A 21,770-nucleotide genomic window follows, 5' to 3' on the forward strand; every position below is an offset into this window, starting at 1 on the left:
GATTTACTGGCGAAACCATCGCTCCCAAAGGTGCAAACATGCCCGGAATGCCAAAGGAAAGCAAGCAGATCAAGGTACCGGATATGCGCGGCCACCTCACGGGTGAGACAGTAATGCTTTATTCACTGCGTCACCGGGTTAGGCCGGCGCCCTTTAACCGAGTAGGTCAGATTATTGAGTCACCAGTTCGGGAAAAATCCACAGAGAAAATCCCTATTTCCCACTGCCCGGCGGGTCAGACTTGTCACTCAGAAGATAGGGGCTGGGCCCCGAACAAGACCCTAATCCCTCCACTGCCTTATAGGGATCACTTTTGAGTACATCGACCAAACCCCCCTTCATGGTCTGGGCAACCTGAAAGTATCATTGCATAGTTCTTCGTCCACCACACAAACACACAATCAAACGCTACCGGATCTTGTGACTGTCAATAATTTGATCGATGTACCTTATGCATCTCGCAGCCTATTAACAATAAAAAACACCCTGCTAAATCCACGAGATGTATTCAACATAGGTACCTGCAACGTCCATAATGTATATCGATTTGGCAGATAATGCTCACTGAGGCCTTACACTCCTTTAGAACTGGTGTATGCATTGTTTCTGAATCATGCATACAAGACCCAAGCGCGACCATATACCCCCCACGTGTTCAGTGATACAAAAGCGATGACTCGTGGAATATATGGCGTGGGAGTTGCACTTAGCCCCAGAGCGGAATGCGCTTTGTTGGATCGGATTCCAGTAAATAGTCGTCCTCGCGCCGTCCGGTTATCCAGCTCAGGTGATCTCAATGACTTCCGACGCAAAAAAACAGTGCCAGCATATGCCCTAACGAACTGCACTTCTGATACTGAAGAGGATACTTTCTATCGAAAGTTATCCGAGCTCATTCGTCAAGCAAGAAACACACACTGTAAGCCATGCGGGCGATATGATTGCACAGATTGGTCGTCTGACCTCGTTAGGATCACATCTGGGTGATCGATTCGGAGTCGATGCTCGTCACACAGACAACAGAAAGCGACTCCTTCAGTCGTGTGCTGATCATCAACTGCTTCTGGGTAGCACGAACTTTCAGCGAAACGTCCGCATGGCGTAACCTGACAGCCACCAAATGCAAACCACCCGTGGTTCTAGTTGGACCACGTGACTATCAGCCTGGTAGAGAGCCACAATTCGAGACAGACGTTCCTTCTGAGGCACGATTAAGCAATGGTGCGAGCACATCTGACAGTCAGCTTCCCTTCAGGCCCTCACAAGTCAGCAAGAGGCTTGCCAATCCGTCATTTTCTGGAGACCCGTGTTGCTCAACAGTATCGATCTACCACAACTACCTTCCACAGTGAACCAACACTTTATTGATAGCGAGCAAACAGAATTTAAGCTTTATTCGCCCATCAGAAGTAATAAAGTACGAAATATCCGTGCTGAATCGTGAAAAGGCACCAGGACCGGACGGTCTTCTTCAAAGAAGACGAAGAACCCCTGGTGACTCATCTAACAAAGCATATTGGTGCGATATAGAGCGAAGAGGAAGTGTCCGCAGAATAGGGCATTTCGACAGTTATCCATATCTTCAAACACGGTATATGGACGCCGTGTGGAAACCACCGCGGCATCAGCCTGGTAGCTTTGGAACCGAAAGTTGACCGAATGCAGGGACGGACCCGAGAAAAACAAGCTGGACTGCGTCCTGCAAGAAACGTTCAGCTGTGGCACCCTTCCGCTGCCTAGCTGCCATGCCACCCAAAGGAAGCACGAGGGCTGGGATACTGCCAGGTTGCCCAAGCCTAGACGAGGAAAGTCGAGAGACAGAGGTCGAATTCAAACCACAGACCTTCCGGTCCGCGTTGCAACATGTATCGATCACATTTTCAGCATCTGACAGAATCTAGAACAGCGATACTCTTTCAAGCAACCGACAATGGTGGTGTTCCTTGACTTGGAATCTGCCTTCCACTCTGTGGACCACCAGGCACCGTGGCAATGTTTATGGAGCAATATGTTCCAGAAAATTCTTGTCCCCCCTTAAGGCGTTGTACGCCGACTCCCACGGACGGGTGAAGGTCTACTGGAAGTTCTCACCTGAGTTCACCATTTCAAGCAGTACTATTGACACAATTATGGAATGCTCACTACCAATTCCTAGTGCCTGTGAAACCAAAATGCCATCGAAGAATTCTCTTAAACGTATCGATCTGACACCACTGTAATGCAAATAACATTGAATAATTCAAATAATTCTGCCTCACGGTTTGGCATGTGCTTCACACCCGCAAAGTGCTGCTGTGAGACTGGGTGAGCTGAAACCTTGACCTTATGCTTGCGGATCAGCCGGTTGACGTAACAGACTAGTGTCTACCTGGGCAGTTGTGTCGGCCCCGGTAGTCTCGCGAAGGGTGCTATTCAAATCCAGATTGGGAAGGTCGGGTCCGCCTTCTTGAACTTGCATTACCTATGTCGAAAGCATGACACCAGCTTATCCGTCAAGAGTCGAGTTCGCAACGCTGCGATGCGTTCTATATTGTCTTACGGACCAGAAACCTGATAGATGCATGCTGGAGAGGCCAAAAAGATATTTAGTGTTTGATCATCGATGTCTTTGGAGCATCACCCGAGTCTGGTTGGAACACCGGATCAGTAATGCTGAAATATGTCGAATGGTTTCGGAATAACTAACTCGCTTGCAACAGATGAACTGATCACACCTAACAGGTTGTGCTGGATTAGTCACGTAATCCGTATCCCGGTCGATCGACTTCACCGGGCTTTATTCGCACAGCCACGTGAAGGGTGGAAACGGGCCAGGGGTGGTTAATCAATGACTTGGCGAAGTACGAAAGCCATTACCAACAAACTCAGCTGGGCTGGTCATTACGGCCTCCCTAGACGGGGACCACGAAACCAGACACATCAATTGTTAGAGACGTTGTCAAACATGAACCAGTCGCACCCTCAATGGCGCTCGTGTATCCAAGCTGTTACCTTCAATGCATAGCTCCCCTCCCAATATTTCCAATTCAAAGTTCACCGACACCAATGTATAGACGCATCAATTGAATCAGCTACCGTCTCCAATGCGCAGATGTTCACCCCACCTCCCCAAATCATCGGTGACCGAAACGGTGGCAGCTAAAACTACCGTACAGCAAGTACGCGACTTTTACAGTTGATGATGATGTGGATAACCTGCTCGGGTTGTAGAGTTTAAGGAAACAACTTAAAACTTCGCCCATAAAATGCAGGAACGTGAAACATTCCAATCATGGTTGAGAAGTGATGAACAGTTTTTCTGCCAAAGGACTACTCGATTCAACGGTTTGAAGTAAGTGGGATTTTCCACACATTTATCTTATGTGAGTTGTTAACTAACTGGTGAGTGAAACATGAAAACTGGTACCGATGAGACAGATTTAACGTGGTAGTCAGCCACGAGGCCTTTTATTACTTAATCGAACCCATCAAGTGGGTGGATAAAAACCGTAAAAGTGAATCAGTAGCAATCTGTTCGGACCATTTCACATAGGGTTAAAAATCCGCCAAAAGCTGTGCACAACAGAGGGGTTTGGATTGCAACGGGTGCAACTATTCAAGTAACTTGAATATCAGTATCATCGCCATCCTAGTTGGCGTAGAAAAAGTTAAGAAAGTTATGCTTATGTTTCGAGAAACCGCAGCATGGGACAGTGATTGATTCAAAGAAGCATGTGCCGTTTATGAGTTAGGAAAGCGTGCTGAGTGGAATTGCGCCTACACCCTATGGCCCGAAGTGAGCCGCTCTATATAAGCAAACAACAAGTCGATTAGACTGGTATGTCGTTGGCCGCTTACGCAACACACGAAGACGCCTTGACTGGTCACAATGTCAGTCCATCAGGACCGAGCATCTATGACTTTTCGCTTCTCGCCTCCGCTGTTCTACTGAAAAGCGACCCGCTGGTCCATAAGGATAAAAACATTCTGCCCCTCGTGAATCATGACACGCAGCTATCGCATGTGGTGCTACATACTGCTAGGACCGTTGATAAGATCCGAACTTCACTCGTAGATGGTGACGATAATGAAGTGGCCTCGACGGTACACACTACCTTGAAAAGAGCTTTTCCAACCATCTTAGGCGACTACAAGAACTTCAGCTGCTCCTTCAATAGTGCTCGGTCAGCATCTTGGATACTTAATCCACGGAGTGGTGTTGTTGGCTTTACCGATTGCCCATAGTTTCAAGGAGGTACGCAGTACTCATCCTATAAATTCTACTAACAAACACTAGAAACCTGTGCTCAAAGTCTTTTTTGAAGGAGACTGTTCCTGGGGGGGGGGTGCTAAGAGGAAAGAGATGTAGCAACGAACCGGTGTTGCCTCCATGGAGTGAAGACTGTCGAGATGGTACAAATCACTTACCGATCCAGTAGCTCGGATAATGAATCAAGGTGATCCGATGGAGTGGACAACATCATTCTCAAAGTCAAGCAGTCCTGGTACCAAAACCAATGTCGAGTCCAAGGGGATTCTGGACCAATGGAGTGTGATGATTCAATGTGGTCTGGGGGAAGGCATGCTGCTTCGTCGATGGGACTTTGGGCAACGCGATGACGAGAGAGACAATCTCGACTCGGCCAAGAGGAGGCGCTGCACTGGCACGATTGCCATCCGCCGGTGAGACCGGGATATTTACTTGAGTGAGTAGATGCATTCGGACAGCATGGTTCTCGAATCATTCGAGTAATCAAGTGAGCTATATCAGGTCCGAGTGGGGAACAAAATGAATACGTTTCGACGTTAAAATTGGAGTCTCCCGAGGGTCTTACATCGTCACACATATTACACCGTCGTTCATTAATTCGAGCAATCAAAGCCAGACGTTTGTGTCGTTCAACAGTACGATGTCGGAGGATTGACTTTGGCATTCCAACGTTACAGGGACGAACTGGAGGGGATACTGGAACATTCACCATAGAGAAAGTATTGAGTTCAGTGAAAACTTGTTGGTTAGATTCACGAAACAACGAGGGCATTCTGAATACATAACTCACCTTCGACGACCGTCGAGTCAATCGGCAACGGGTCTGGCAGAGGTGGATAGACCGCTGAAATAGAGTAATAAGCACATCAGTAAATACACACAGTACACGAAAAGCATTTTCAAGATATTCGGCGTCTTCGGCTCATCCCAAACAGAATGAGATTCGGTGCACATTCAGTGTGTCACTTGTGAGCCGGGGGTGCTCCTTGTATAGCTTCCTAAATTATTGACATGTAAACCTCTGTAAACGAGGTGTGGAACCGGATCGGTTAGCAAAGGAATGTAATAAACTGAGTGTGTGGCCGAATCAATCGTAGGTCAGCATTATGTAACGATGAGGCTCATTGTGTGTATGTGCGTCCAGCTGATCGATTCTGTTCCTACACACCTGACATTACGCAGTGTGTGAATGACCCGAACCCAAAACACCCCTCACACTTTCGGTCAAACATGAAGCTCGAGTAAGTTCAGTGGTCAAAGCACGAATTAACCGACCCGAAGGCCTGTGGTTCGAACCCAACATGAGCATCTCGACTGCTCCTGTCTAGGCTTGGGCAACCTGACAGTATCTCAGCCCTCGTGCTTCCCTCGGGTAGCATGACAGCTAGGTACCGAAAGGACGTTACAACTTAGCGATCTAAAAAATAGACCGACTTTGCATCTCAGCGCAATGTATTGTGACCATAAGGTAGGATATCCATCAGATCATTCGGTTACTAGATGACCTTCCCAGAGGGCTCACATAATTGCGAAAAGAATGAAAAGTTTGAGTTACGAAGTCAGCTTTGTCATCTTATTTTAGGCTATAGGACTGTATTGCTCCTTCTCCCCAAGACTGTTTCAAAGAGGGGGAACGTCCATGCGGTCGACGAAATCTTCCTCTCGTGAGTGGGACCACTTCGAAATGAGAACTCAGTCCTACACAGATGACTTGTTCTGATGACCGGGATTATAAGCAGCTGGTTTCTCGTTAAATGATTTCTCTTCAAAAATCTCTGAGTCGTATTTTAAATGCTTTACATGGACCGTGTCCCGAAGGATGGACAAGCTCTATGATGTAGTGCTTTTGTCCAGGCGCGCTGTGGTCGACGACACAATATGCGCAAAACTGCCTGGCTGTAAGGCATCCGTCGGTAATGTGCTATCATCCATGTCATACCCTTCAATGGAATCACAGAGCTACCCATGTTTTCCACTCTGGATCCACTTCTAATGAAGGGGACTGAGTGGTTTTTGGTTTGTAGACGACAAAGGAAATGAAATCTGGAAACTTTAGGAATATTATTTTGGCCAATATCTGAGAACACGTCACAGGACTGCGGCATCGTTCTGTCCTGGGACAGTTTGATGATATTGTAAGGTCATTTAGTCGCGATACCTCTATAAAAACATTTGACATCCATCAGGTAGGCACAGTGGTTAATGACATTGAGGGAAATGGCCCAATCGCGCAGTTAGTGGCGCTCGTCCATCAAAGCTATCGCCTTCAATTCGTAGCAACCAAATTTCCGAACAAACTGAACATGCCTTCACCTCCAAGGATTGGTTGCAATATTCACTTTCCCGTTTTCCGGTGATCAAAACTGTAGCAGCTGGAACCAATGTGCCTATAACACACGGCTTACAGCTGACAAATTAAACCGTTCAGCAGTAGCACGCTTTCGGTGTCTAACTGCCATGCCGCCACAAGGAAGCACGAGGTTGCCCAAGTCTAGACAGGGGAAGTCGAGAGGCAGAGGTCGGGTTCGAACCACGGACCTTTCGGTCAGTAAATTCGCTCTCTAACCATTTGGGCCATCTCGCCCAGCTGACAAATTGAATTGAATTGATATATCGTATAGCGTACCAGATGAAACATGATACTGCCTTTGCTGAAGAATATCTTGAACGAGTGGTCTAGATGGGATTCACTTAGGTACACATTGGTTTGCAAACGAGTGTATTTCCAGTACAGAACTGACGTACCTGAGTGGTGTCCCAATTCCTCATTGACGCTCTTCACCACAGCAGACCCCAAGAAAGACCATCCGATAGTTCCTGTGTTTCTGACGCCATTGAGAGACTGTAGCGTTTTTCGCTGAGCAGTGACTGAAGATGCAACAAAAGATTCAACAGAGAACTGCTACATGGTACGTCAGTTAGGCTGCAAGGGAAAAGTGCCAATACTGACAAAAGATTAAACAAATCGGAACAGGATAAAAACAGACTGCCCGATCGTGTGCGCGGTGCACTACCCCATCTATGTTGTCTCTCTTGATGTACATCTCCGATACCTAGTTTAATGATTCGTCACTATCGGGGGTAAACTGTAATTCCTTGAGGTGTCTTCGGTTACATGCAGTACTCCTTTCCCAGCTGCATCGTCATTTGCGGACGACACTTCAATAACTCAAAACGACGGGTGGTTTGTCTACGTTCTGCGGCTATGGACGGCTGGATCGAACAGAGAAAGGGATATGGCTGACTACTGTACTTAAAAGATATGTTAAGAACACCCGGAACATATGAAAACACAGTGAATCCGTCAGATTCCAAGACAATGTTAAAACTGCGTATGAGCAAAACAATCCACCACTAAACTGAATTCCATCGACAGGCTCGGATGTTGTGGCGCTTGAAAAGCTCTTAAAACAATCTGTAGTTTTCTGATAGTTACTACTGCCTCCTAGCAAGAGATTCAAGCAAAAACCTTAGATCCAGAATTTCAAACAACCAAAACTCCGTCATATCGGCCGTTGGGCAATCTATCAACACTTTAAAATGCGCAGTTAAAGTTCAGCGTTAGATTTTCAGGAGTTGTAGTGACAGTACACAAGTTATTCAGAAACGTATTATCTTGAAATGATTTAGCGGCCTTACAGTATAGGCTCACGATAGTTGGCGCAAATCGTTGTCTAACAAAAGGTGCCGGTGGACGGCTAAAATAACAGATTTTGAAAATTGAATGTATCAAACACTTGGAGAGACAGTTGAAAAAGTGAGATTCAATCACAGCATAAAGTACACGACATTATTGGACTCTGTGGATTTAGATTTGATGGCAGTAATATTCGACTAAATAAGCTGGTCAACGCGGGGAAAACCGGAAGAGTATTGCACTTACCATCATCGACGACCTCCACTGTGTCCACCACGGTTATCAGATTTGATCGTGCGCACAAGTCACGACAGCGACGGGCAACAAAAGTTGGCAAATCGCGACTCATTTCGGCTAGATTCTTTGTCTGACCAATCAGACGTGCGGCAGCTCCAGCGCGATCTAACCAGTCCAAATCAGGTTCATTAAATGCGGAAGCGTGTGCTACGGGACGCGAGCCAACATTCGAACGGGCCGCCAACACAAGGAAGGGATGACTAAGCGCTGTAACTAATCTCGGCAATGGAATGCGGAGCAGATAATCATCCACATAAAGTGGCGAGATGATCGGGTGTGTTTCGAACAAATTCGGGTGGTTGCATACTTTACGGAGTTGCATTAGCACATTCATGACTGATAGAAATTGACCCGATTTCAGTGTCTCTTTTGTGCTTGAGGGGAAAATGTGTTGAAAAACAAAACTGAAGGTTAACTGGGTAAATGGACTGCGGAGAGTCTTCAGTAAGCCAAATGTGTTCTTAGGAGTTGTAAATCACTGTACTAATATAACCGTCACCAGCTTTCTGTTGCACCCTTCGTAGGACACGGGTTTACGTTGCGGTCAGACCTCGCAACAGCTGATACACATCAATCTAATTTCCAGGACCCGCTGAAAGAAAAGCGGAGATGGCGAAAGTGAAGCTTCATCTGGTCTATGGGGCTACTCTGCATGTCTTCGAGGTGTTAGTGTTTGACTGGCCAACATAACAGTGACTTAACACAACAATAAGGACGATTTACGACATTGGTTTATGTAACCAGGTCATGTAAATGGTACTATTTCCAGTCTTTTTTATGTTCTTAGGGGGTTTTAAGGACTCCACTGAGAAGATAGAGGGTCGGGATGCGTCAAACAGTTCCCGAATGGATGAGGTGTGTGAATGAGATGGGGATTGCATCACACACTCTAGCCTAAGCACTTTGAGGTTGATAGAAGTAAATGACGAAGAGATCCAAGCGCCAATCAATATGGAGGATCGTGAAACTAATTATCTTTCTTGAGAATGAAATGTGTGGTCATGAAAAAGACTTAGTTTCCAAAAGGAACTAGATATTGAGTAAGTTGGAGAGAACTTGACCGAAACCACTGAGTGCTACTTACTGCACAGTCTAGATTAGGTTCAGTGGGAAGTTGTAAACCATTGCACCGTGTACCATCTAAACATCAAATATCCTTGTATAACAATGTGGGTTAATTATTGGAAAAAAATGCTACGCATTGCAAGAAGATTTCTCAATACCACCAGAAATACTCGACAAGCTAACCAAACGGTTGTATCGACAATCAATACTGAGTATTCATTCGAGGGAACACCTTCGAGAGATGACAAAATGTACATCCCATGGATTGTTTCTGTCCGCAGACCAGCCGTCCCTAATAACCGAACATCACATCATTTGGATGGATGTGTCACGTGCAGGATACACAGCAAACAAAGGTATGCTCTGATTGGTCAGAATGCCAGCCAATCCGGATCGAGCATCTTTGACTCGACGCTTCTCGCCACCATCACGGAGATTCTAGCACGACCTTGTGTAACATTCTGTGAGTACCTTATAAATACAGTTGTAATAATTCTTTCATCTAGAGCTACCGTGCCTTTTGATATACCATAGTGGGCGGAGCAGGAAGCTAAGGGACCGATACAGAGTTGCACTACTGTTCAGCAAGACACTACAGTTTCCCTGGGGAGGGACAAACGATGGCCGTGCCTTATCCAACTACTCAAGCAACAAAGTGCAGGGGTAGGGAGTGGTCTAACAAAAGCCTAATTTAGGGGTTTTGCAGGATAGGTATTTTGTTCATAGCCACACCACTCTCGTTCGAACGGCCGTGTTCCTGTTCTGGCGTAATTATTCCGGCAAGTCCACACCAAAGGGGTGTAACCACTACTCCACCAACGCACGTTGGACGCATCTGAATTATCACGTCTGAACAGGAGAACGTGATCACACTTGAGCGATGTGATTGGTGTGCCCGACTCATCGAACGACGGCCCAGTAACTGTCCTGGTTGTGACGATCGATTGACCCGCAAGTCAGGACTTCCCACGCCCGCATATCAGATGTCCGGGGTTCAAATCCCGGCACGGCCATTGGATATGCACTGCTGATGAGCTCTAATAAGAGCGAAACTCGAGTCCAGTGCTTCCCTTTGGTGTGGACTCGCCGGAATAATTACGCCAGAACAGGAACACGGCCGTTCAAACGAGAGTGGCGTGGCTATGAACAAAAGACTAATTGCTTTCAGGATGCTCTCAGTAGCTTTGGTTGATGTATTTCAAGCATACTGGAAGAAAAAGATTCGCAATGGGAAGCGAAACTATACATTTGCGAAAATCAACATAATTACCTGCTCATCGACATAAAGTCGTCGTAGAGGAAACGTTGTCTGCGTGACAGTCGACACATGATTACGTGTTCGAATTTCTTTGGCATTTGGCGCTCAACGTCCGCCTTGAGGCGACGAAGAAGGAAGGGACGTAATACTTTGTGCAGCCGAGCGATAAGTTCCTCATTGTATTCACTTGTTCCCTCTATCATTCCTATAAAACAGAAAGAAATTGGGAATTCAAGCCAAGCACACATGCATTTCGGATAGGTACGATTTCAGTTCGCAAAAAAGTGACAACGGACTGCGGAGCACAGTTAATCCCCTTATGAGAAGAGCATCATAATCGACCGTAAACCGGGTATATGTTGTCGAGTGGTTATATCTGCCACCATTTCGTTCGCCAATAATCTACAGATGGCTACGAATTCGGGGCAGCAGCCGACATAGCTGATGTATGGATACACGAATGGTAATGGACTTTCCATTAAGGAGATAGAGAGGGAAAGTTATGCATTGAAGATAACAGCAACGACATGCGTTCCCTTGTGCGTGCGATTGAGCCAATGACTGCCAATGAACAACGGGATAACTCGCAGACACCGTTGGTCAGAAAGCCCCCCCCCATCATCGATGAATAATATTCAGCTAAAAGTGGGTAGAAGAAAGGTACAATAAGAACCGGAACACAATGTTTGCACTCAGTGTGTATTGACAACTCCTATTGCGTCCATCATTTAACTCAACAAATACCTAGTATGATAAGAACCCCGATTAATATCGCTTGGCTCTTGGTTATGATAACGTGTTAGAAACATCTCAGAATTAAATGCAGAGTGCCTTGTGCCAAGTTGAATCACATGATGTAACGGCGGATACTACTGATGAGGCATGCGAGTAGTCTGTGGTCCTCTCGAAGCTTCACCCTGAGTCTAAAGGAAGGTGGGGTTTAGTACGCAGCTTGTGGAGCTGTTTTGCAGTGTTTGTTTCTAATTGCGTGATAGTGAATGTATACCCATGAATGTTCAAGAAAACGCGTGAGAATGTTCAGTTTTTGAAAACTATGTGCATATGAGACGTTTACTTTCCTGTCCAATAGTTTGTAACTGCTTAGTTGTTTCTTGCTAATAAACGACTTCGCGGTGGAGTGCTTTTCTCCTTACAACGATAGATTCCACACATTATGGCCTATCCTACGAAATCAGTTACCAATTAATAGTGACTGTGTTATGGCCATGATTAGTCACCATCATTGCAATAATAAGATGGTATGACATCCTTAGAAATAATTAACAGTAATCGTTGCGATGACAGCTGATGATAAAAACGTGAATGAGGCCTCGGGGAACAGAGAAGCATAAACCATTCAAGCAGAAGTATATCAAAAAAGGAGAACCATATAGGAAGCACGACAACATCCCGAAGCCTGGGAAGTCATAGTTCTGCGGATGTCTGAAGAGGTATACATTATATATATATATATATATATATATATATATATATACGCGACGGGATGCCCGTAAACGGTAGATTCCGTGCCGTTCAACTGCTCGCCTCCATAAGTATATTCCTGTTTACCAGAAAACGGCGGCTCCAATCCAGTCAAAGGAACCTTCTATGGAAGACTAACCGCTCTCTTTTCCATCGCAGAGTTCAGTTGTAGTTGTAATGGTTGGGTAGTTCGCGGATTAGGTATGCACCGCAGTTCGGTAGAGACATGCATTAGTGTTATATTCAGTCTAGATGCAAAACAGAATGACAACGAAGAAGGCCTTTTGCAACACGACTGACCGCAGGTTGTTTCTCAGTAGTACTGGGCTCAAACGAACTGAGTGTCGTTGTGCTATTCGACCTTTCTTGATGGCTGAGCAACAACAGGGTCAAATTAATCAAATGGTCATCGGCTAATGATAAAGCTTTAAACCACAACTGATGAGCACTATAGGACATCTGGTACTGATTTTCACCAAATTTCTCTGACTAAACCAAGACAGAGCTGTTCCATATAGACTGATTCATTTTAGCAACTTCACCGTGTGTCCGTCACTGGTTGAATATGGCTGGACAAACTGGTGACCAGTGAGATGAACGGGAGCGTACATCATGCAGAAAAGAATCATACAATACAAACAGGCGAACCGGATACATAAGGCACATGAGTAATTCCGACGCAGAGATAAATATTATCACATCTAATAACGTCTATTCATAATAATGAGCTTCTTTATTCTTTTGTTTCATGAAGGATTAGAGATAAGTGACGCGATAATAAAAATATATCAGTGACCATCGCTTGACGTGGAAGCTAACTGCAATATCAAGAATAGAAAAACAACACGGAATTTCGATAGTCCCATGAGAACACAAACGTGTAGTATCTAGTCCATCTGTAGTTCAGAGCACTAAGAACTTAGAGTAACACGCAAGGCAGTTTAGTGCTTAGTTGTTTTCGATATTCGAATCGGTTTAGTTCTTAGCCCTGACTTTTGCATCGAATGTGAGCCAACTCTCCAAAATGAGTCAAGGCATTTTGAGAGCTGCGAATGGTCATCACATTTGGCGACCCTAACACAGTCGACGAAGCGGAAACCAGGGCCATTAAAGCCCGCACGGATTTCCATCCGGGTATTTACCCCTACTACACAGCACAACATTGACCCGTGAGTGAGGAATTGATTATACATGATTGCACTGCATCCCTTGCTGGATTACGGTTGTATCGGTGAATCTTCGTGTGTGAAAACAGTGAGAATCTTGGCAAAGTACGTCTGGACAACTTCGCGTCATGCAGTACACCACCTACTTCACCGCCCACTAAGCTAGCGGCTACATCGTACTGCAAGTGGCTTAAGATTTTTCCAAAAAGACCAGCGTGGTATCTCGTGTGGGATGATAAGGCTCACGGTGAGGCTCAAGAAACATTTTCCGTCACAATGTCATCCCCTCATGTTCAACCTGCAGCAAATCACGCAGTCATTGAACTGCCTAAGTGAATTCATTCGATGGCCTCATTGCAGCGTGGGAAGACGTCTAGGTAAAGTAAACATTCATGATCGTCTCCTGCTGCCACAATGCTGTAAGGAAGTTGTGTCAGACCCTGGTGAGGAATTTCGCCCACATGGTAGCAACCAGAGTCTCCGGAAGTCAAACGCGTACAAGTATTGTGCGTTTCGGTCAGGTGTTCCCACGAGAACCTCAAAAAAACGTACCAGTTAGAGGGGAGGCAAACCACTCTTGAAAATCGCGATGAGACTGGAAAATGTGGGGCATGAGAAAGTGCATCAGAGACCATAATTCCATCAATGAGTTTTGCAGGGGCGTTCCGGTCAATAAGAGCCGACGCTGACTATTGAAGGTCAACAAGGTTTGCCATCTTTGTGACTTGAAGTTTTTGATATTTTGTGCCTGAAACAAAGAAACGGATGAAAAAAGGTTGAGTAAACTGCAAAATCGGATGATGAAACATCCACTTAGGAAAAATTATCGAGATGCTTGCTCGAATGGCAGAAGGCTTGAAATCAAAAGTTATCTGTGAGGCATGATACAATTATTTGAAATCAGGTATTTGACGCGAACCGCGGTAAGCTGCCCTAGGTCCATAAGGTGCGTACATGTTATAATTAGCAACGAAATGCACTTACTTAGGGTGAAAACGATCCCGTGATTCTTAGGCTCAGTAGTTGAAGCATGATACAGAGAACAAGACAATCCTCAAAATGTCAATGGTCATCAGCGCCATTCCGATCTTATCTACGGGCAGAGTGCTTCTGGGTTTGCTTCGGATATAATTTATTCAATCTACTCGACGAATACCGAGTCTACTACTGTGATTATAAGGAGAAGGAAGGCACGACTAGACCCTAGAAGCGAACCGGGGCCGCCCGCTAACACACACCCGTCTCAGAATAAAGATCAAGCAAGCCAGAAGGAGACAACAGTCCGGGAGGCAAGGGGACAGCAAATTCAAAGACATTGAATGACACTAGACTGCTGAACAGCTTGTGGCGACCCAGTAGGCCCTATCAGTGAAAACACGGCTAAAGCAGTGAGCTGTGCTGCACACCGTGAACGATGACAGTCAGTCTGCGAAATCAAAAATACAAACAGGGACATGTTGGTAGTGTAGAGAGATTCAAACATTCTTAACCGAGATTTCGTCCTGTAGGTTAAACCAGTCTATGCAGAAAAGAGGAGAAACACTGTATAGCTGTTTCATCCTTATTGAGAATCATTAGCAGTGTGCATATCATGAAATTCCTGAGTCCCGGACCTGCCACCTCCCGGCTAATTGTGTAAACAATTGACCGTTCGGGTAAGAACGGCTGATCACCAGTTTGGTTAGTTCGCGCTTAGACAGGATACAGTCCCGACTCGAAGAGACAGTCAACACGTCACAGAAAGATATGCTTTCCGGGACTGAAGGATGATTGGCGCTACATTTTGTTTAAGTGAGAGCTAATGAGTCAGCCGCTCGTAGCCGAACGGTAAAGTGTTCAGACTACTAGCCGAGAGGTCGCGGGTTCGAGGGTCCTTGGAGTTTTGTGACATGCGCACTGGTGCTGATTCCCAGTAAGGATGAAACAGCTGTACAGTGCTTCTGGGCTTTTCAGCATAGACGAAATCTATACTAGAGCACGAACGTGTGTCCAGCTTTCAGTCCGTTCAGCAAGGGAATGTGCTCTGTGAACGTGTGATCAGAGGTCACGTCGTGGTCACGAATCCAAACCATCAACTACAGGGTGTAAACAAGTGCCTGGTATAGGTTGCCGCTGCTTAGTGGTTGACAACTAGTTACATTATTGAGACAGTAGACGAGTGAACCTCCACGCTCCATACATCACTGGCCTTGGGGTTAGCTCACACCATATACTAGCTACTCGTGGCTCCCTTCAAACCAACCAGCTCAGGAATAACTGTACCTTTATGCATATTAACTAACACTCGCCAAAATGGACAACTAGATCCACCGGTCTGGTATAGAAGATCACACGCCGCCACTCCTCATCCCTCTGAGAACACTAATTACAGTCCCAACATGACTGAAAGCCCGTAGTAAAGCGAAACCGATAACTACCGTCTGTGCATTCGAAATCATCACAGATTAAACAGTACGCGTCGCTCAGACAGTGCGTTACGTATCACGCACAAGAAGCATACCGCCTTTTAGAATCCAGCCCGATTCCAACCAGAATAGGTATAGGTTGTGATCCGACCTGTGTTTTCCTCCGCCCATCTCCACTTCTAACATTTTATCCATTTAAGTTTATGGACTGTTACGGCTCTCAACAGAGGATTCATTTAACACAACGTTTGTCATTTGGACTGTTATAAATCGTTATCAATTTCCGTCTTTCCGCACAAATGCACAGGATAGTCACCAATTATGCGTTGGTCTCCGCTAAGACGTCCTGCGCGTTCATTCTACATGAATATTGAATGCATTCGAAAGATATCCATGGTTTACGTTCGTTTTTAATCGGTTTGTATTAATGCAATCGGCTGGAATAGCATCAAGAGAGAGCAGCGGGTTGGCCGTGAAATCGAGAAGAATTATGTTTCGGTTTCCAGAAGGGAACACACTTTATGTACGCAGTACCTGGCAAGTAAGGAAACGTAGACTGCCCACATACCTCGTCCAAAATGAGGTACTTCCACTTTTTCCGTTTGAAAACACTGGCATCCTGAATAGCCAGCCGGTATGACGTAATACACACGTGGAAGGCATTTGTTTTTGTCCAACCCTGTATATAAAAGATGGAATAAGTATCCTATGGTTAGCTAGAAAAATTAGGGTCATTAAATGTTCCAATAGATTTTATTGTAAATGAAACGACGAAAATGGTCGCTGAACTGCTGAAAATGAATAACATTCAAAATTGCCAAAGAAAAGCAAGCCAGTATAGGAGGTCCCTGTAGTTTCTCGTGCTATTGCTTCCTAGCTGCTAGACTGGTTACAGACAATTAGACGAGTTATAGTTAGATTAACGTCTCCTAACTTACTTGAGAGAATTCGTCCAGGAATGGAAATTTTCCCGGAAATAAGGCCCTTTATCAGAAAGGCAAATGCTGCGAGAACACTACTAGGGTGAACTACAATGGTTGGTTGCGAAAACACTATCAGGTTTGCGATAAACGGACTAGAAATGCGAGTAGGGCCACTAACAGATTCAGTCGCGCTACTGCGCAGTGGATGAATGTGAATTGGTGCTATCCAACACTCAGTGAAATGCTCCCATTCACATTCAGTGGACGTTGGGACCCCTAGTTCCTAATCTAAGTTTTCTTCAGTCAAGGAACTCATAGGCTGGTTTCAGGCTACGTACCGCTCCCTATCTGAATCAAACGATCTACCCACTGCATTTTTAAAGGTGTACTGGCATCATGAACACCGCTTATATGCTCCTCTGACATAGAGGCCATCTGCTACAAAAATGCTCGAACACTGAGACAAGCATCGCCTGCGGGTTTTAGACTGCAGATCCAACAAGGATTCTGATGTTTCAACTGGACGATTTGCAAACGAGGGTAGCTTTATCTCGCATGGACAGGTTGTACACCATAGATCGTTGCTACTGCCCTTGATCGGAAAATGAGACGGGGAACTAAGTATTTTATTGCTTGAATATTTTTTTAACTCTAGGACTAAATGTTAAATGGAGCTGATTTATCCAGGAAGAATACTGAATTCAATCGGACTTGGTCCAGTGAGAAAACAGTTGAGAATTTAAAACGCACCCAACTAGCACTTAGTTCTCATCAGAAGCTTACAAATTAACCTGCTAGCTATTTCGAAAACCAAACGTGTCATCGTACAAGAGAAGTACCCCCAGAAACGAGCCAACGAAAGTGATAACCGAGAAGCAATGCCTAGCTGCGAATGAATTGCCGGGAAGTGATGAATGCTTACTGCTATTGGGATCCGAGTTATCACAACCTCGAAAAAGCATGAAAAAGTAAGCGATAATGTACTCACCTTTCTCCGCTCTTTTCTCTCTTTGATGTTACCAAAATAAGTGATAATTTTGAATCCAGGACACCAGCGTTTGAATTCAACCTCCCAATTCAGAATTACGCTAGTTGGTACCACAATTAGGTGCGGACCCCAGATACCGTGTTCGCAAGCCAGGAAGGCGAGAAGCGCGATTGTCTGTATTGTCTTGCCAAGGCCCATCTCGTCTGCGAGGATACCATTCAGGCGTTTTTGATACATCGCAGCTAGCCAGCTCAGACCAACCAGCTGATATTCTCTAAGTGTCCCACCGTTTAGCAGGAATGGAGCGGATATGTTTAATGAAGTTGAAGAAAGGGTCGTCCCAGTGGGTTGTGCCATGAGTGCTTCTGTAGTTAGCGTCTATCAGAAGTCCAGATAAAATACGGGAAAATTCTCCTTATACAGCATCAAGGGTCACATAAAAAACTCACGGAAATTGTGGCGTAGAATACGGATGCGCTATCATCATCGGAAACAAAACATGAGTGTCCAACAGTGATGCGCCGTTGCGTCAAGATGGGGAATTAGTGCTAGTATAACAATCACTCCGAGGTAGCTACGCCACCGTTCACTAATCTCGACAATCCGGATAGAAAGTGACAACAAGACCGCCACTGGCAGCGATATCTTGCAGCGTCCCCAACCATGCACAGGGGGAATCAAGCAAACCCCATCCAGGAAGCCGAGTCGCACCAACAGAAACTAGACTTTTTTAATCGACTTCATTTCCCTCCACTAGGTTAAAGGTTGACAACTCTGCTTGCAGCACTCTGAATTGGGCACGAAGAACAGCAGTCTTTTCAAAAAACGGTGATCCGGCATGCACGATTCATGGCCCAACCATCGCCACTTTTGGCGCTGGACACATCCTCCGATTGAGCATTCTGTGGCACAGCCTAACAATCGTTCTCTAACTGTCTCATTGCAAGTTCTTTGGCACCAATCTACATGAGCTACGCTTTGGAGGGAACGGCTACCGAAGAACTGGAGACATCTCGGTTCTGCTGCTCACAGACGCCACGTGTCACAACCACAAAAAAATAGACTATGCTGTTGCTAAAACACGATTCGAAGACATGCCGTTTTGCCACCACAACGTGTCTCTAACTAGCAAATGCGATCCGAGATTTAAGCATTAACCCAATATCAATAAAACGCTCTTAAGCTTCATATGCCTCTCCTTGGATTGTAAGTGACACATTCATTGACTGGATGTCCACATGTGGTCAGGTGTGATAGACGTATCCCCTGCCAGACTGCTCTTGAGTTAAAGCTTAACAGGTCACCATAAGACGACGAAAGACAAGTGACGCCAGGAGTTTGTTGAAAACGGGGCGAGATGGCCCAAAGGGTTAGAGCGCGAATTTACTGACCTGAAAGTCTGTGGTTCGAACCCGACCTCTGACTCTCGACTACCCTGGCAGTATCCCAGCCCTCGTGTAACCTTTGGGTGGTGCTACAGCTGAATGATTTTTCAAAAATAGATTACCGCACTCATTACGCCTACTTTTTGAAAACAGCCACTATTATCAATCCTCCTTAGTTGTCTGGGGTAATCTCCTTTCCTCAAACGGAGGTGAAAAGGTTAGACAGGCACTTCATCCCCATTCTTGAATAATGCGGCTGAATCATCCGGACCATGAACCCGGTAGTGCCTGAAAATATAAGGTCCTAGACCCCCGAGGCCGTTCGGGGTTCTAGTGCCGTTCAAGAATCTAATGCACGGCAGCACATGTTCACGAGAATTGCTGTTCAATGTGGTCGACCAAGCGATCAAGGAGTCCATTTTTACTAAGGACGGCGGGTTTTGCTCACAGGCGCTTATCGGAGACCGCTTGCATGGACCAACCGAAACGATTTTCAGGTATTCACGGCATTCTGTACCTCTTCAATTTCCTTAGCATTCGGTTTCCATTAGGTCCGCCAGTATACCTTTCTTACTACGTTTATGGATTGTTATACATTGTAGGCTAACAGCTCTTTGACGATTCGAGTAGAAAGTTGAAGGCCGTAAAAGTGTGAATCACTAAGTGAAGGAAATTTCAGTTAGCGCTGGAGTAGGCCCTATTTTGGCAGCACGGCTGAGCAAAATTTTGTATTCTCTTGTATGTGTGGTCGTTTGGGGTTATTTAGTGAAGAAACAATTGCTTGCAGACGGCTGCGGGATCTGCATGGGTTACATTTCCATCGCTTTGTAGATATACTTGCTTATGTTCTGACAATCTTCAGGTATCCGATAAGAAGAGGAAGCAACAGACCTGAATTTCGCTCAAATTAGAGCTCATTGGCAGTGCATATCCTTGGTCATGCCAAGAACTGAATCCCAAACATCTGCTTCGCGAGGTAAGCGTATAACCACCACTCCACCAGCTCACGTTGGATGAACCTGAATGGTCACCTCAGAAAAGGCGAAACCGTCCATGCTTGAGCGATGCGACTGGTAATCCAAGGCCTCGAACGATGACCTAGTAACTGTCGACTGACTGACCCACCTATTATGGCTTTCTAATCAGGTAGAGCCACGGATGCTCAGAACCTAGAGAAAAGGTAGAAACCTCCATCTAGTGTCCCCCTCGTTTGGGTTGGACAAACCAGAATAACTTCACCCGGACAGGAATAGGTCTGTTCAAATGACACTTACGTGAATACAAAGAAAATAATATGAAGCTGGGCAACCAAACCTCGTAATGCTGAATGGTCCAGCAAGTACACTTTGGCTTGGAGCTCCGTGGCGTCGAACCAAACTGAAACAAAACCTCCTCTTGATAACAAGAAAATTCTGTTTTGAGGACATCTCAATTCAGAATGAGCACGGGGACTCCCGAATGGAATGTCCCATGTACAACAGAAGTAATGTCCTAAAGATTGACCAATCTCAACAAAAAAAGACGGAATGTAACAGTTTCGAAGCTGAAGTTTTAAGACGCATAAACGTTTGTTTCCCGTTACATGTAGAAAGACTCACCTCTAACTCCTGCTGGTCCTCTGAAAGTACTGAGTTCGGAAGCGAGCCAGTGACTGTTGACAATTCACTACTTATTCCTTTGCTCGAAGCATTTTCAGTTTCACCTTCTTTCGTTTTCGATCCGAATTCTTCGTCCACTAATTCAGGGCCTGAAACTAGCTCCCGAAGAAGTGTGCCTTGCTCTTCGTCCTCTTCCTCTTCTCCATCTGCGTCACTAGTAGAGACACTGGAATGTGTCGTTCTGTCGTCATCAGATTCATCTCCCGATGACGTAGTGGTGTACGATTCACGGGTTGAAGGACTTAGTTCTGATTCAGACACTGACCCCACGTGATCTACCGTATCTTCTGCTTCTAACTCACGTTGCTTCATCAAGCTATCCAACAACACATCCAAAGGCATAGTCGCTTCTCGCTCCAGTTGGGCAATCTCATCAAGTTGTTCAACACTCTCCGCACCTCCAGATTGTGCGCCACTTTCTTGTGTTTCAAGATAGTTACGTCGTTTGTAACCTTCCTGGTCTTCTATGGTAGTTTCTTCCTCCCAGGTTTCCGCATCACTATTCTCTGCACTGATGTGGAAAGGCTCATCACCGTCAGGTTCCGATTTTTTCTGCAAAAATATATGTAAATGTGATAACGAACAATATGTGGTCCATAAAGATAATTGGATGGATGGAGTACGGTATAAAGAATTAAATATGTAGTCAAAATATTGACACTATGTTACCTATCATGATACTAACCAGGGTGCGTTCCAGATCTGGATTCGACAGCTTCTCTGCATCTGTGGAAGTGTCCAATTCTTCCGGCTGGTAGTCAAAGTAATCTGGTGGCACGAGTTCCTCGAGAGGTACCTCTGCATCAGCAGTCAATTGAGCTAGTTCGGCTTCCGCCGTCACCCCATGTTCTGGCGAGTGCTGCTCCTCCTGTTCGATAGTTTCTTCGTCATCTTCAATGGCAGCCAAAGCTGCCTCATCCGCCTAAAGTAGACGCAGACAGTGTATGTACACACGGCTTCCTGCTAAGCGGATTAATATAAAGGGATAAACATGACTGGACGGGAGCCACGATATAGAAATTCAGAGGGGAAAAAGAAGAGTAGGGGAAAAGGACTAACACTCCAAAAATTAAGGGGGAACTTTTTCATTCCTGATGCGATACTACTGACTATAAGCTAATGACTTCATCAACCTTATAGGTGGTGTCACACCAACAGAAATACTTCGATATGCTGAATGTCCCGCCAACTGAATCACGGAGCGGCTTGTGTGTACCATATTCAGTTGAATAATGTTATCATCTGGATTCTTCACTG

General features: G+C 45.5%; 1 protein-coding gene across 1 annotated transcript in view; it reads right to left on the reverse strand.

The window, feature by feature from the left end:
• T265_13978 (hypothetical protein) overlaps positions 1-21,770 on the reverse strand; it is a gene marked incomplete at both ends in the record, with an annotated part of 45,619 nt that overhangs the window by 19,153 nt on the left and 4,696 nt on the right. Inside the window, 12 exon segments of the mRNA XM_009171477.1 lie at positions 1,589-1,796; positions 2,092-2,213; positions 4,408-4,945; positions 5,040-5,093; positions 6,995-7,117; positions 8,133-8,557; positions 10,519-10,711; positions 13,707-13,902; positions 16,128-16,238; positions 17,471-17,848; positions 20,454-21,065; positions 21,199-21,435. Of these exon segments, the coding sequence (XP_009169741.1) occupies positions 1,589-1,796; positions 2,092-2,213; positions 4,408-4,945; positions 5,040-5,093; positions 6,995-7,117; positions 8,133-8,557; positions 10,519-10,711; positions 13,707-13,902; positions 16,128-16,238; positions 17,471-17,848; positions 20,454-21,065; positions 21,199-21,435 (3,197 nt within the window).

This window comes from Opisthorchis viverrini (assembly GCF_000715545.1).
Source record: "Opisthorchis viverrini unplaced genomic scaffold opera_v5_129, whole genome shotgun sequence".
Classification (NCBI taxonomy): domain Eukaryota; kingdom Metazoa; phylum Platyhelminthes; class Trematoda; order Opisthorchiida; family Opisthorchiidae; genus Opisthorchis; species Opisthorchis viverrini.